Source organism: Ylistrum balloti, unplaced genomic scaffold, assembly GCF_031769215.1.
Source record: "Ylistrum balloti isolate Yb309-2 unplaced genomic scaffold, AGI_CSIRO_Ybal_v1 Utg370154, whole genome shotgun sequence".
Taxonomy (NCBI): Eukaryota; Metazoa; Mollusca; class Bivalvia; order Pectinida; family Pectinidae; genus Ylistrum; species Ylistrum balloti.
In genome coordinates, this window is record NW_026782153.1 from 104,632 (window position 1) to 121,734 (window position 17,103).

At 34.8% G+C, this 17,103-nt stretch overlaps 1 protein-coding gene across 1 annotated transcript in view; it reads left to right on the top strand.

Moving 5' to 3' along the window:
• LOC132550873 (tight junction protein ZO-1-like) overlaps positions 1-15,553 on the top strand; it is a 46,515-nt gene extending 30,962 nt beyond the window's left edge. Inside the window, exons 22-32 of the mRNA XM_060214962.1 lie at positions 49-186; positions 428-600; positions 1,170-1,378; positions 1,598-1,798; positions 2,397-2,810; positions 8,332-8,481; positions 10,790-10,963; positions 12,486-12,586; positions 12,712-12,822; positions 13,089-13,232; positions 13,389-15,553. Coding sequence (XP_060070945.1) covers positions 49-186; positions 428-600; positions 1,170-1,378; positions 1,598-1,798; positions 2,397-2,810; positions 8,332-8,481; positions 10,790-10,963; positions 12,486-12,586; positions 12,712-12,822; positions 13,089-13,232; positions 13,389-13,492 — 1,919 coding nt within the window. The 3' untranslated portion in view covers positions 13,493-15,553. The remainder of the gene's footprint in view (positions 1-48; positions 187-427; positions 601-1,169; positions 1,379-1,597; positions 1,799-2,396; positions 2,811-8,331; positions 8,482-10,789; positions 10,964-12,485; positions 12,587-12,711; positions 12,823-13,088; positions 13,233-13,388) is intronic.
• The last annotated feature ends 1,550 nt before the right edge of the window (positions 15,554-17,103 follow it).

Consider the following 17,103-nt stretch of genomic DNA (forward strand, 5'->3'; position numbering starts at 1 on the left):
AACATATAACAACATGACATATAACAATATGACATGCACTATTTACAGTAGATGGCCTTCCAGAAGATCGGTATTATGCATCATATTATGCATCAGAGAACCGACATCACCCAAGCAGATCTCAGATAGACCCATATGCCACCATCACTCCCCATGAACGCATGTACCCCCGAGCACCACAGGATGGTATGTCTGTCACCTTGAACAATGAATATTTGATGAAATTTGAACCTTGCTGGTTAAGAATGCTTTATGAAACCTGGTAAACATAACCTAGAACTGAAAAGTTTGACAAAAATTATTTTGAACAAATATAATGGGTAAAATTGTTAATTTCTGTTGACCAGGAAACACTGGTATAGATTTCATTGTTTTTATTGGATTTCCTAAAACAACTTCAATGATTTGTTTGTCCTTATTTCTCCAGAGCGTTGGTTCAACCCTGCGTATGATGACCAAGACCACCAGGGAAATCGTTACGGTCACAGTAATCACCGGCGGTCTGAATCAGATCTCGCACATACATCTCGACCATCTACTTCATCCCTCCCTCCTCCACAGCCCCATCATAATGATCAACAGCATCAGCATCACCACAGGGTAAGCTCTAGAAAAGTGCTGTCAGATTTCTGAGAATTTACTGGAGTGTACTAAAGATTTCAACGATTGTTGTGTGAGACAAGAAGTTTTTCTATAAGTGTCATTTTCAAAGTGAAAATTCACAAAGGGAGATAAGATTATAAGCACAGATTTGACTGTAGTTTGAATAAAAATCAAATTTGTAAAAGATCTGAAAAAAATGGTGTGCTGTAAAAGTAATGAATTTAGCACAGTTGTCTTTTTGCACTTTGGTAATTTTTTGCAAATTAGCGCGATGATGAATTAACATTTTGCAAATCCATAATTTTTGCTACATACAGAAACTGCGATAAACACCATTTTAGGGTAATATTTTCAGCACTGGAAGTCCTTAAATAAGATTACAGCTAAATTGTGTAGTTTTTTGGCATTTATCTTTGCTCTGTATTTGACAGCTACCACAAGTTTTAATTTTCAGTTTCAAAACTTTTGAGTAGATTTGAAGAAAATTTTATTTCGAATTATCAATATAGTCTGTTTCGTTTGAATTGTTGCTTGTTTTACAATAATTTTTTTTTTTTTTTTTTTAGCCATACAATGATAACTCGTCATACAGCAGTGATTCCTACACAAAGTACACGTCACACCCGGCCAACAAACACGATGATTCCAAACTCCGAGAGAAACTTGGCGCCAAGGGATCACATGACCCATACCGCTTCACAAGGAGTACAGCCCATCCTGTCAGTACGGCTCATGTCGACAAATCAAAACTCTCCGATCTGTCTGCCAGATACAGGTATGACCAATCAAAATTGTTCGAGCTGTTGACGGAGGATTTGCCATAAAATCAAATTCGCATTTATAATTTCTTTTTTTTTTTACGGCCAGTGAAAAGAAATTTTAACTAAAGAATTATTTATTGAACTCGTGTTTCACCCCGATATATTCCACATTTCTAATCTAAAGTTTGTTCAAGTGAAAGTTAAATCATCGTAATGGTGAATTCTATTTATAGAAAAGATGACCAGGGTCAAGGAAGGAGTAAATCTGTGCCGTCCCTTCGGCCAGGGACAGCACCTCCAGAGGTCGGAGGTCACCAGCGCGACCCCAATACCAAGAAGGAACCCCCACCAGTGCCAGTGAAGACCTATAACCTGAAGGATCGAGGTATCGAACCTGACGATCAAAAAATCAGGAATTACGAAAATACTAACAGGTATGTCATGTGTGCTAAGTTTGTCTGTTTACTCCGTAAAATTATGAAAATAAAAGATTTATGAGAACCTCCTTATTTTTCATGTGTTTAGACACTGTATTGATAAATACAGGAAATGATTATAGCATAGGATTAATCAAATTTTTCATGAACAAAAATCATTCATTGTTAAGATATCGTACGTTTTTCATGTACTCCATGTACATTGTAGCTTAACAATTACTAAGATGCTTGTAAACACAGCTCAATAATCAATGTTATTTGTAAGTAAATTTGTTTATTTGAAAAATTCTGCCAATGGTTATTTTAAAAACACTTGAATGTGATCAAGTTTAATTGAGATTTACATTTAAATGTTTTATATGACGAGACAATACTATGAAATTCTAGTCAATCTGAAAAGTATGACACTATTATAACATATGACATTGAATTACATTATAATATTGTGTGATATTATATGACATGTGTCACTTAAAATTTTGGTATTATGACAGGTCAAAATATCATTTAGCATGACATGATATCATGATGACATTTATGACAGTAAGATATGATTGTAGTTTTGTTGACATTAGTCTGACATTGTTGTCGGCAGGGGCTACAACTACACCGATTCCAGTAACTACGCCGTAGTCAACAAAATCAAAACTGGCAACATGCGCAGTCCGCCATCACAGGATTATCATGATTCAAATGAGAATCCATACGATTATGTTGCGCCACGATCGACGTACCAACGGCAGCCACAAGGAAACGAGAGAATAATGACAAGCCATTATGCTCGACCCTATGTTGCCCAGGACCCGAACAATCCAGAGCCTCACACTGATCGAGGTCAAAGGTCAGGAGGACCTGGATCTCAGCGAATGTTTGTTAATCAAATGTACATGGACCACCAGGAATTACAGCGACTAAAGGCACAGCAAGATGGTGGCACTAATGGTCACCCTGGAAACATGGACGGCTATTCTCGAGATCCTGGGTATCCCAGCGCAGCGGATCGCCCGAGGTAAAGATGAAGCCTTGTTCTGATTGGCCGTTAGGTTTGATTGATCACCTGTGTGTTCCTAGTGCTAAAAATTATCATTCTTGTTTTGGTGCATTTTTGAACTTTGACTCTTGGAATGCCTGTAACCTAATAAGTCATTTTGATTTCAACTCTGACCCAGAATGCTGTAATCTAATTGGTCCTTGTGATTTGAACTTTTACCTGAATGCTGTTATCTAGTTGGTCATTTTGATTTTGACCTTTTGACCCCGATTGCTGTAATGCATCTATATTAGCAACTGACATCTTACATTTTTTCTTACAGCTTTTAAAAAAATTCTATAAATTAAAATTTATCATAATCTTGAAAGCATTTTGAAGATTTTTGTTTTGTTTATTTTTTTAACCTAGATGATGTATTTAAATTTTGTATAAATAAATAATTTGTTTATAAATAGAACAGAAATCTCCAAACCTTCTACAGCTGTTATTTTGATATTGACTTCTACTGGCCAGTATATGCCAAAGTATCAAAATAATGTTTTTATATTGTTAGTCCACTGTTGTTTTTTAAAACATTTTTTTTATTATTTTTTCACCTTTTAAACATATCGTAAGGGGAGATAACCCCCGTCTTTGTATTGCACAATTAGCTGTTAGCTGATGTAGTGTTCACTACTGATATCCTTATTATATAGGTTTGTAAACGGGAACAGTTTTAGCATCCAGCATGTCATATCCATGTATCCTCCAATAAGCCCGGTAATAAGCCCACCCATATCAACTGCTGTATAATCACCAACACTGTTGTTCCTTGTCCTGCAATAAGCCGCCATCTGACTTTCAGCAATAAATTTTGTATAAGGCTACGGGCTTATTGCCGGATAACATGACATAAGCCCAGCATGACAAATAAGCCCAGCATGCCAATCCTCGTTACTATACATTTCTTCTTAAAAGGTTTCATTTTATTATATATATATGTGGAATGTTTCTATTTTAAATTTGTACATGAATTTGATATCAAAAGCTTATCCAGGATGTCAAAATTATTTAGATTTATTTTTTGATGGTATTTTTGTAGTCAGGGTACACAGAGTGGAAAGGAAATGAGACTCTAGGATCAAAGCGAAACCTAAAAACCTAAAAACTCCCAAACTTGATAGATCAGATTTAAAGATGTGTTTTTAAATCAATCTGGTTTAACTGGAAATTAAAGAAGCATATAAATTAGGTCTTTCTTGATCCTTCAGCTTGTCATTCGAAATAAAAATTATCCACATCTGTATAGTTTATGTCAAGTATATCCAAAGAGAGGACAGAAAAGTGAGTTAATTATTTACTGAAATTAGCAGGAAAAAAATTCATTTATCAAAAGCTATTAAAGGTAGTTATATTTTTTTTATAAAATATATATAAGGATGGAAGATATAAGTTTAAATATGCAAAAATAAAGAGTTTATACTTAAAAATCAGCCATTTTCCGATACAGCAGATTCATATTTAATCCTTCAAAGTAAGACACGATATTGATAGACATCTATTTGTCTTGTTTAAAAATCTTCATAAATCAGTGTTAGACAAAAGAAACACCTTATCCTGTTATTGACGTATATCTTTACTGTTTACTTAACAGAAATATCTCGGTAATCATTTTTCTTAACTTTATGAAGACTTAACCGTTTCATGAGATCTAGAATTTGCAATAATTATCTCTTGTTCATGTTTTCTAATATTGTTTTGAATCTAAAAAATCAAGTTGATGAGATTCGTTAATTTAACGTAGTGTCAGATTTGTGATTTGTTCTCGTATCTTGGGAAAATCTTAAGAGGAGATCCAATATGTTACATGAGTGCACCTTCATCAGTCTTATCTGTATTAATCTCAAAAACTTACCAAATGTGTTCCAAACATCTGTACTCACAAAAAATGTGTTTAACTATTTGTTTATAAAATCATTCTCATTCATTGTATAATTTTTTTTTTTTGTGATCTTTATCGGAAATTCAAAAACTAATATGGAAATACTTCTGAACTGATAATCAAAGCTTTAGACACTTTTTTTTTAATTGAAATAATTTCAAATTGTGAAAAAGAATTCTTATTTGAACTGAAAGGTTTAAGAAAGAACATGAGAATAGATTCATTAAATATATTGTTTAATTCTGGAGAAAACTTTCTGAATCAACGAGGCTGATGTTGCTAAAACTTTCTGAATCAACGAGGCTAATGTTGCTAAAACTTTCTGAATCAACAAGGCTGATGTTGCTAAAACTTTCTCAATCAATGAGGCTAATGTTGCTAAAACTTTCTGAATCAACGAGGCTGATGTTGCTAAAACTTTCTTAATCAACGAGGCTGATGTTGCTAAAACTTTCTTAATCAACAAGGCTAATGTTGCTAAAACTTTCTTAATCAACAAGGCTAATGTTGCTAAAACTTTCTTAATCAACAAGGCTAATGTTGCTAAAACTTTCTTAATCAACAAGGCTAATGTTGCTAAAACTTTCTTAATCAACAAGGCTAATGTTGCTAAAACTTTCTGAATCAACGAGGCTAATGTTGCTAAAACTTTCTGAATCAATGAGGCTAATGTTGCTAAAACTTTCTTAATCAACAAGGCTAATGTTGCTAAAACTTTCTTAATCAACGAGGCTGATGTTGCTAAAACTTTCTTAATCAACAACTTTCTTAATCAACAAGGCTAATGTTGCTAAAACTTTCTTAATCAACAAGGCTGATGTTGCTAAAACTTTCTGAATCAACGAGGCTGATGTTGCTAAAACTTTCTGAATCAACGAGGCTAATGTTGCTAAAACTTTCTGAATCAACGAGGCTGATGTTGCTAAAACTTTCTGAATCAACGAGGCTGATGTTGCTAAAACTTTTTGAATCAACGAGGCTAATGTTGCTAAAACTTTCTGAATCAACGAGGCTAATATTGCTATTTATTGTAATTATTTTTAACAAGTAGAGATGTTAGTTGTTGTCTGCTAACCTCACTAACCGATACAGGACTCAGAAATGGAGAAATTAGAATGAATGAAAACCTTTGTAACCTTCTACAAGATACATGTCCTTTGTACTATTTTGTGTTTGGTTTTCTGTCTTCATTAATACATGTAGTGACGTTGACTTTTCTTTCTTGTGTTTTTAACCTGTTGTTGTCTAGGTAACTTACCTGGATTTGCACTGTTTACACCTGTAATCAACCCCTCTTTCATTTTGGACAATTTCAATAATTCAAATCTTAAAATTTTCAAAATCAGTCTCTGAGATACAAAAGTAGACCTTTCCACTAAGTCCTTCTGGAGAAACATATTTTACTTGTGACAAGTTGAAAGCTTTTTGGTTCAGTAGTTATTGTTAATAAATTCAAATCTATGATAAAAAAAATCTTCAAATTTAAAACTATTTTAGCACAGAAGCATGTATCTGAGGAGGATTTAATCTGTAAACTTTGTTTTATTTTGCTTTTTTTTAGATATTGACATATCATTTGTTTTATTGTAATTTTTTCTCTTTTCTTCTTCTTTTTCATTTTTTGTAAGAACTTAATTGTTTTGAAAAAAAAATCACAAGAAAAAAATTCATTGCTTAATCATACATGTATGATTGATATTTTAGGACAAAATGATTTTTTTCTCATTTGTAAAGATCAGTAGCACTATTAATATGCTTATAAATGACAGTTTTTGTAAAATTTACAAACAAAATTGTGTTCAGAAATATTTAGTATATTTACTTGGTCATGAAAATAAAAATAAAAATATATATTTATTTTTATGAATGAGTTGGACTTATTTGTTTGAACCAAAAAGCTTACAACTGAATTGCATGTGTATATGAGCTCTTGTGATTGATATTCTTCATTCCCTGTCACTTTCTCATTAGCATAACCACACCTACTTCATTAGCATAATCATTATCTCTGCATTGTTATTACCTCTCATTAGCATAACCACACCTACCTCATAAGCATAATCATAATATCTCAACATTGTCATCACATAAGCTAACCACACCTTCCTCATAAGTAGTCATTATCTCTCAGCATTGTCACTATCTCATTAGTATAACCACACCTACTTCATTAGCATAATCATTATCACTCAAATATGTCACTATATCATTAGCATAACTGCACCTACTTCATTAGCATAATCATTATCTCTGAGCATTGTCACCATTTCATTAGCATAGCCACACCTACTTTAGTAGCATAATTATTATCTCTCAGCATTGTCACTATCTCATTAGCATAATCACACCTACCTTATTAGCATTATCATTATCTCTCAACAATGTCACTATCTCATTAGCATAACTGCACCTACTTCATCAGCATAATCATTATCTCTCAGCATTGTCACTATCTCATTAGCATAATTGCACCTACTTCATTAGCATACTCAGTATCTCTTAGCATTATTATTATCTTTCATTAGCATAATCATTACCTCTCAACATTGTCACTATCTCATTAGCATAACCACACCTACCACATTAGCATAATCTTTATATCTCATTAGTATAATTATAATCTCTCATTAGCATAACCTCACCTTTGTCATATACAAGGAATTTGGAATTCCATGGGGGTGATTATGCGTGTTTAAATGTATTTGTACTTGTTTTATTAGAATTTTATAAATTTTTGTCCAAAACTGAAACTAAAAATTTCCATCCTACAAGTTGGCAAAGAAATATGCATGAGTATAGCCACACTTGTGTCATTAGCATAATCCCTTCCTGCATTAGCATAACGTGGCAAGGACAAAAGACTTTACCCTGATTGCTCAGGAAGATGTGATGGGCCTTCTGTATGTTGTTCAGTGAGGTCGCCACCAGCTAATACAAAGAGACTGTCGTTAAATGACAGTGGCTGTTCACAGGGCAATAAACCTGAAACATAACATGTCAGTTTCAGACTCCGATATACCATTTTGATTTGAAATTTTAGGTCATACTCATTACACAAAATATTCTGTCATAATTCACCTCCAGGAAAAATGTGAATTAGAAACACGGAAATTATTCAGCTTTTTGTCCAGTTGTTGACCTGTGTTTTATTGATGACGTCATTAGTTTGAAGATCATATTTGAGATGCTAACTTGTGGTTTCCTTTTTTTTTTAAATCTTTAACCCCAGTATGTTGAATGACCTTTGACGTCAGCATGTCAGATGACCTTTGACTTCAGCATGTCAGATGACCTTTGACTTCAGCATGTGGGATGAACTTTGACTTAAGCATGTCAGATGACCTTTGACTTCAGCATGTTGGATGAACTTTGACTTCAGCATATCAGATTAATATATTTCAATTCTGTCTTAAAATCTTGTCAAAACAAAGATCTAATGTCGATCGTTATCTTTCACAAAGAGAAAATAAAAATGAAAAAAACAGGAATGATATCTTATATCAAAAATCATGTAAACAATTTGTATAATTGTGAAGAAAAATCATAAATGAAAATCCCTGTTATCAATAGATATATAAAAACGGTATAGATTCTGTATAGAAAACTCTTTGGTCATAGGGATCGGACGAATGCAGATTCCACGGACACAGACGAGAGAGGCAGCGCATTTGAAGCTTACAAGAAGCCAGTTATGTCAACTTTTGGAAAATCTGATATGAATGGTCCATCATCACCCAAACCTCTACTGCAGCCTGGCAGGCAGTACAGGTACAGTATAGTTTCAGTGTGTTTTCAGTGTGTATTCAGTGTGTTTTCAGCATACATTCAGCGTGTTTTCTGTGTATGTGTGTTTTAAGTGTGTTTTCTGTATACCTTGTAGAATTACTCTCAGTGTAGTTGTACCGTACTTACAGAGTTTTCAGTATAGTTGTAGTGGCTTTCAGCACTATTTGTAGTGTACTTTCAGAAGGTACAGTGAATGTATAAACTTTAGTAGTGGGATCTAAGCTTGCTAACAGTTTGAGGCCTGGTAATTTGACACATTATAGGAAGTACGTACTGATTACTTACTTCTGATATGTAGTGTAAACTTCATACATGGATGTCTCATCGCAATTGTTGTGACTCAAATACATTTTTAAAAATTTAAATCCCTTGTGTTTTATGTATAGTATGAAAATTGTACAAAATACTGTCAGAAGTGCTAAACACTGGCATTAGTGACCTGTCATGATAAGGATACCGTAGTAAATCATTGTAATCATGGAAAAAGGATCAAAATATAGATAATGACAATCTCCAAATATGGAAATGAATGTTTGTTAAAGATTTTGATATGAAACAAGAAAATACAGAACTATAGATAGTTGTGAATTTACTTGAAAGTTCAAAGTTCATTTGAAGATATACCTGGTATATTGTACATGTATTGTAAGGATTTTAAAATCAAGGGATTATTTTTGGAATGATTATTATTGTGAGGCATTCAGAAACGTCCATGTGTGAATAATTTACGATGCTTTCTTTGACATAATTTGCATGAAGAAATTAATATTTTTCTCATGTTTTCACTAATATTTTTCTTTTCAGTCTGTTTCTCATTGAATCAACAGAATTCAATTGTTCATAATGTTAAAACATTTCCTAAAATAAAATTTATGTGAAAATATTCCATGAAAAAAATTGACTTTGATAGATCTCTAATTTTATCATTTAAATATAATTTAAGATAAGGTGGCTAGGTGGTTGTGTTGGCTAAGTTGTGATGGCTAAGTTGTTATCGTGGCTCAGTGGTTGTGATGGCTAAGTTGTGATGGCTAAGTGGTTGTGATGGCTAAGTGGTTGTGGTGGCTAAGTTGTGATGGCTAAGTGGTTGTGGTGGCTAAGTTGTGATGGCTAAGTGGTTGTGGTGGCTCAGTGGTTGTGGTGGCTAAGTGGTTGTGATGGCTAAGTGCTTGTGGTGGCTAAGTCGTGATGGCTAAGTGGTTGAGGCTGTGGTAGCTAAGTGGTTGTGGCTGTGGTGGCTAAGTGTTGAGGCTGTGGTAGCTAAGTGCTTGTGGCTGTGGTGGTTAAGTGGTTGTGGCTGTGGTGGCTAAGTGTTGAGGTGTCTGACCGTCTTTATCACTAGGCTCTCCACCTCTTGGTCACAAGTTGAAGGCCTACATGGGCTAGTTTCCAGGTCATTGATTTTTCTCTTGGAACTCTTTCATCCACTACCCAAACTTGACACATCCTTAAATGATCCTGGCAGTTAATCAACAATATAACAAATACAAGTTGTATAACCATATCTTAATGTTAACACTATCATCTGTGAAAGTTATCTCCCTTGACATCGGCAAATCGTCCAAGGTGTATTGATTCAGATCATATGTTACAATGTTGTGAAAGAAAATCTCTATATTTGTCAGCTGCCCAGCTTAATATACACTTTGTAAAATTAAAAACAGTAGGTAGAAAAGTTGTTTGACTTTTTGATGACATAAGAACCTTGAAGAGTTCCGTTGTCATTTGAGGAGCAGACTGAAGAGTTCCATTGTCATTTGAGGAGCAGACTGTTTAATGTATCTGATCTGTTGTAACTTATTTTTATCACTTTTTAACTGCTTGCACGACATATTCTAACATTTTTATGTACAAATTCTGATTGATCTCACAATTCTATGATTGCCTTTACTTTGTTGTATTGCAAATTCTGAAAGATAAAATGTATAATATGTATATATCTGAAGACAAGTAGTATATACTCATTTAGAGATAAAATTTTATTTGATTTAGTGATAAAAGATATAAAATTTTTCAAATGTAAATCATGGAAATCAAAATCACAGAAGTCTTCCTTGATGATGAAAAGACTTCTGGGCTTGTCTGTGTAAGGCTCCTGTGATTTGTGTGAGATCTGATGTTTAAGGCTCCTGTGATTTGTGTGAGATCTGATGTTTAAGGCTCCTGTGATTTGTGTGAGATCTGATGTTTAAGGCTCCTGTGATTTGTATGAGATCTGATCAGAATTTGACACTTTGTTTGGTGTTGGTTTTTCTTTGTTGATGTCCTGTGATTCTGGTCTTGTGTGTAGCCCTTTACCTAACCAAGCAGTGTACAACGATGAAACTAACCAGGTCATCTATGAACCACAACCTCACTCTGACCTCGGTGAGAGTGAGGCTCGATCTGACAGGTCAGGTGATGTGTCAGGTGACAGGTCAGCTGACCAAGAAGAGCGACAACTGTTTAATAGCGACAGTAGTGGGTAAGGTTTACTAATACCAGCACTTGTGTGGAGAATGGATTTGAGCTGTGCTTTTTCAACTTTATTTATATGTATGAGTTTTTAGATCTATTGGGAAAAGAGTACATACAATAAATTGTACAATATAGAAGATAACAAGTTGCAATATATTACTTGGACTAATAAGCAAAAACTTGGCTTGTGTTCAGTTCATCTTGAAGGAACTGATAAAGATTCAATAAAGTACAATAAGAGTTCTCTTGTAATGTTATCAGACCCAACCCAATGAAGCTGTGCCCTGTCGTCACTGACCCAATGAACCCTGTCTACTGTTGTCACTGACCCCATGAACCCTGTATACTGTTGTCACTGACCCCATGAACCCTGTATACTGTTGTCATTGACCCCATGAACCCTGTCTACTGTTGTCATTGACCCCATGAACCCTGTATACTGTTGTCATTGACCCCATGAACCCTGTATACTGTTGTCACTGACACCATGAACCCTGTATACTGTTGTCATTGACCCCATGAACCCTGTATACTGTTATCACTGTCCCCATGAACCCTATACTGTTGTCACTGACACCATGAACCCTGTATACTGTTGCCATTGACCCCATGAACCCTGTATACTGTTGTCATTGATCCCATGAACCCTGTATACTGTTGTCACTGACACCATGAACCCTGTATACTGTTATCACTGTCCCCATGAACCCTATACTGTGTCACTGACACCATGAACCCTGTATACTGTTGTCACTGACCTCATGAACCCTGTATACTGTTGTCACTGACCCCATGAACCCTGTATACTGTTGTCACTGACCTCATGAACCCTGTATACTGTTGTCACTGACCCCATGAACCCTGTATACTGTTGTCACTGACACCATGAACCCTGTATACTGTTGTCACTGACCCCATGAACCCTGTATACTGTTGTCACTGACACCATGAACCCTGTATACTGTTGTCACTGACCTCATGAACCCTGTATACTGTTGTCACTGACCCCATGAACCCTATACTGTTGTCACTGACCCCATGAACCCTGTATACTGTTGTCACTGACACCATGAACCCTGTATACTGTTATCACTGTCCTCATGAACCCTATACTGTGTCACTGACACCATGAACCCTGTATACTGTTGTCACTGACCCGGTGAACCCTGTATACTGTTGTCACTGACACCATGAACCCTGTATACTGTTATCACTGTCCCCATGAACCCTATACTGTTGTCACTGACACCATGAACCCTGTATACTGTTGTCACTGACCTCATGAACCCTGTATACTGTTGTCATTGACCCCATGAACCCTATACTGTGTCACTGACCCCATGAACCCTATACTGTGTCACTGACCCCATGAACCCTGTATACTGTGTCACTGACCCCATGAACCCTGTATACTGTTCTCACTGTCCCCATGAACCCTGTATATTTTTGTCTCTGACCCCATGAACCCTGTATACTGTTGTCACTGACCCCATGAACCACAGTTTAACTCTGACATCTCTGTACTGCAGGTTAGACAGTGGAAAGTCTATAGAAGAAGGTCATACAGTGGTTGCAACTGCCAGAGGAATTTTCGACCACAAAGGTGGTGTGTTAGAATCAAAGGAAACAGGTGAGTGAGATGTTTCACCCTATATACATGGCCTGATAGATATTTGATAAACAGGTATATCTTTTTTGCAAACTTCATTATTTGATCTAGATTTCATTATTTGACATATTTTGTCTCTCCAACAGGTGTGAGTATTGTCATTCCACTAGGTGCTATCCCTGAGGGCGTGCAACAGGAGATATACTTTAAAGTGTGCAAGGACAACAACATCCTACCACCACTGGACAGAGAGAAAGGTCAGTGCTGGTCAATCAGCCTACTCCCTGACCATAACATTCCAAATCTGATGTAGAGCTGACCAACTTATTCATGATTCTGTTTTCCATGGAACTTCAAAAAACTTCTTCTTCATAACCATAACACCTACAGTCATTATCTCTAAAGAGGGACTTACAAGTTTGTTTATCCATGTATAGTGTGTATTTGAATCATGTCTTAATTTGTACCAACATAAGCAGGTGTTGTATTGCAGTAAGGAGATATTCTATTTTTACCTGTACAGGTGAGACGTTGCTGAGCCCCTTAGTGATGTGTGGGCCCCACGGACTGAAGTTCCTCCACCCAGTGGAGCTACGTCTTCCTCACTGTGCCTCGGTCAATCCAGACAGCTGGTCCTTTGCCCTGAAATCCAGTGACTCTCCTTCAGGTAAGTTTAAGCTTAAAACTTTGGTAAACCCTTGAAAATCTGAACATAAAAATGAAAACTTGAATGGTATTGATGAATATCTGTAAGATGTTAATCACTTTTTAATGGTATTGATGAATATCTGTAGGATGTTCATGACTCTGTTTTGTGTTGTAGGACACCCCACACAGTGGCAGAACATGAACCTGGCCGGCATGGATCAAAGTTCACAGGGTAAAGTAGGCAAGAGTAGTGTGTCCGTCCTTGTGGATCACTTCTGATCCACGCACTGATTCACCTGAACGAACACCAAAAAGTCCACTCATTACACCAAAAAATCCACACAGTCCGTGGACTTTTCTCCACAAGACTAGTATTGTGAATATAGCTGACAGTGGACGTTCTAAATGGAAAGGAGGCTGATGTTCCATTGAAAGTGGATAAAAATGCTGTGCAGCCCCACTGAATGTGGATTGTATCAACCAGCATTGGATACCATAAGGAATTCCACACCGTGGATAACTTATAAAGTACACTGTTGATAAGACAGCAGGATATGTGTACCATACAGATCCCTCTGTTGATATTGGCTAATTTACTTTCTAGATGAACGCACAAGTGAACTACGAGGATGTAATACACTACACACAACTGATACAAAATACTGCATGGATGTTACTAGTCCAAAAATCACTTCACATCTTAGTTCAACCAATCGTGTGGATTTATTTCCTCATCCACAACAACTACGTAACTTATTTTATTGTCCACTCAGGAAATTCAATTTGTGGATGTATCGGCCAAAGACGATAAATTGTTACGCACTTTAGAGATTGTTTACAGGTCTTAACAAACAACAACTCAGTTCGATGGTAAAACAGACAGACCAGGCTTGTTGTTGTTGTAGAGTGCGGAAACAAGCGTGGCAGCAAAACGGACAACTGCAGTTTATATGTCTTTTCTGTAAATACAGTTATTCGATATTAAAGAAACCAACTGCTTTTAAAGTGAATTTAATTTTGCTGAATTTAGTTTGATAATTCAGGTAAGTTTATATACAAATATTATCAGTGAAGGATGGGCTTATTAATGAGCATGGTACAATGTGATATACGCACAGAACATATCATGTGATGTTGTAGGCCTGAACATCACAAGGTGATACTAGGGATAAAGGTCAGTCTGAACAAGTCTATACGATAAATAACCCAGACGTATCACTTTAAAACCAATTATGATGAAAAACATGAGGTATGTAGTTGGTAGAACAAGTTCTTAGAGATCTCATTCAAAACATTTGTTATATATGACTGTCAGCAATAGTTCTTGTATGGTTTGCCTTTATTTTTATCAAGCAATCTGACTGTCAGCAATATTTCTTGAATGGTTTGCCTTTATTTTTATCAAGCAGTTATATTATATTGCAATATATTTACACTGGAATTTGTACCATTGCTACCCTATTGGTATACATACAGTTGATCAGACCTAGCTGATGAAGGGAAGGCCATCCATTCTATCATACAAGTTTTATTATCGAAGTACTCAGCTAAAACGGCAGCAGATTTAAAGACTTAAACATAAATATGAGCCATTTATTTTTCTTGATGTGAAATTATAGACAATATATTAAAATTTGCATGATTGCAGTTGTTTTTAACAAGTTGAATAAAAAATTTTTTACTATAAAGTAGTATATATTTGGACATAATCATATTGTTATGATGCCTGGAGTTATTAAGTGTATAGCAGAGAATATATTTTTGCCGTTCTTTGAAGTTTCTGAAAATCCATAACAATAATAATTACACTTGTTTATTGATTGCAATTTTTTGTGGTTTTTTTTTTTTTTTTGTTTACACCTGTCAATCTTTTTGTGTTTGAAAAATGAATAGTAATTGATATAAGCTTTCAGCCTGTTTTCCGGTTATTATTTTATCGTCAATATTAAAAATCCTGATATGAATTTCTTTAAAAATGAAAATATCATTTCAACTAAAGATCTCTCAAATCTGAACTGATGACTGTTTGGTGTTTATCTGTTGTGATGAGGTTCATGTGTTATGAACTAGCTTCATAGTGTTGTGAACAACATGTTAGTTTAATCTCTTTGGTTGTGATTGATATTAAAGAGATGGTATGAATTGTGTGAGTTGGAATCACCATGATATTAATACAATACAGTGATCGGGTGTGATTATAACCATCTACAATACAGTGATCGGGTATGATTATGATCATTAGCATAAAAATAGAAAGGATTATTGTGTTTTTGTAAAGGGGTGTGGTTATCTTCTATAAAATGGTTTGATGTATAGTTATTCTTAATTCAAATTGGGGGGGGGGGGGGGATTCAGGGGAAGTAACTCTTATCAAAGACAGAATATAGTCTATGTGATATTGAAATGATCTGCAGTGTATGTTGAACAAGAGAGATATTTTAAAGTTTTGTTTATTTTGATGTTTTTCTGAACTAGTCTGTTTGATCTGTTAGGTATTCTCTTTCATATACAGCAAGTCTTACAACAATAAGCATCATAGCACCAGAGTTATGGGCCCTGGCTATGTATACAGTCAAAGGATTGTATGTGTAGTCAGTGGCCCTAATCATGTATATGTTTGAGTGTTACATGTGGCCCTGATCATAAATATATAAAGTTGGTATGCAGTTGTTTCCCTAAACTATGTATTTATACAAAGTTTGTCTCCATTGGCCCTGGATTATGTATATTTTTAAGAGTTGTGTACAGATTTATTGGCCCTGGATCTGTATTCAAGAAACTTTTGCTAATCATACTTTTCTAGGACCTACACAATGAAGATAAAGACAGCCCTGTGTTATGTATAATAGATATTACCTTAAGAGGCCCTGTGTTCTGTATACTTTTCTGCAGAAGACTTAACAAAGTATATTACAGTCCTGTGATAAAAATGATATTTTATAGTAAAAGTCATAAAATTATGAAAGTGAATGTATAAAAATGGACCTCCCTGTTGGAAACATTCATATTTTCATTGGTCCATAGAAAATATTTTCAGGTGTTCTTTTTTTTTTTTTTCAGTCAAGACATATATACAAAGTGTAACAATAAAATGAAAATTATCAATTTAATTTGTACAACAGATTTAATGATGAGGAGATATAGTTTTCTGACTTTTATTTGGCTGACAGGTTGTGAGAATTCTTTTAAGAATGTTTATGTGAGGTTGTGTTTTCTAATTTTCATGTGTTGTTGTGGCCTTATTTTACAGATGTACCATTTTGTAATGTTAGTACTTGAAACACAAGTAATGGTTTGGATGTGAATTTCTACAACTATCGATTTATTATTACAACCTGAAAATGTTTCATATTCTAAAAAAGAACATTGCAATTTACATAGGAAAAAATTAGAACAAAGGGAAGTAACTCTTATATTAAATGTCTTTCTATTTGTGATATTAAATGTCTTGTTAAAATTGTATTATCCTTTGTAATATAATGAGAATTGGCAGAAAAATAATTCATCTGTCTATGTCTATTTGTATATCATTACAGTTATAATATTTTCTATATATTGTTAATTCTTTCTAAAAATTGGATCTTGCCTTCAATAAACCTATATTTATTATATTAAATGCCCTAGTTCTAGATCATGGACTACTACAGTGTAGTAAAAATCGATCAAGCTGAACAATTTAAGAATCCAGGGTGTTTGATACATTAAATACGATTTTTTGTGACAGTGCTGAGAGCGTTAACTTTGAAAAGAATGTTAAGTATTTTAGTGATTTTTGTAAAAACACTATAACAGAGCTATGTTACTTAAAGTGCTGAAGTATGCTTACCATTGTTATGGTCACACCTCATAGTTCTGAAAAGATTTGATCTGATTTATAGTAAATATGGAGA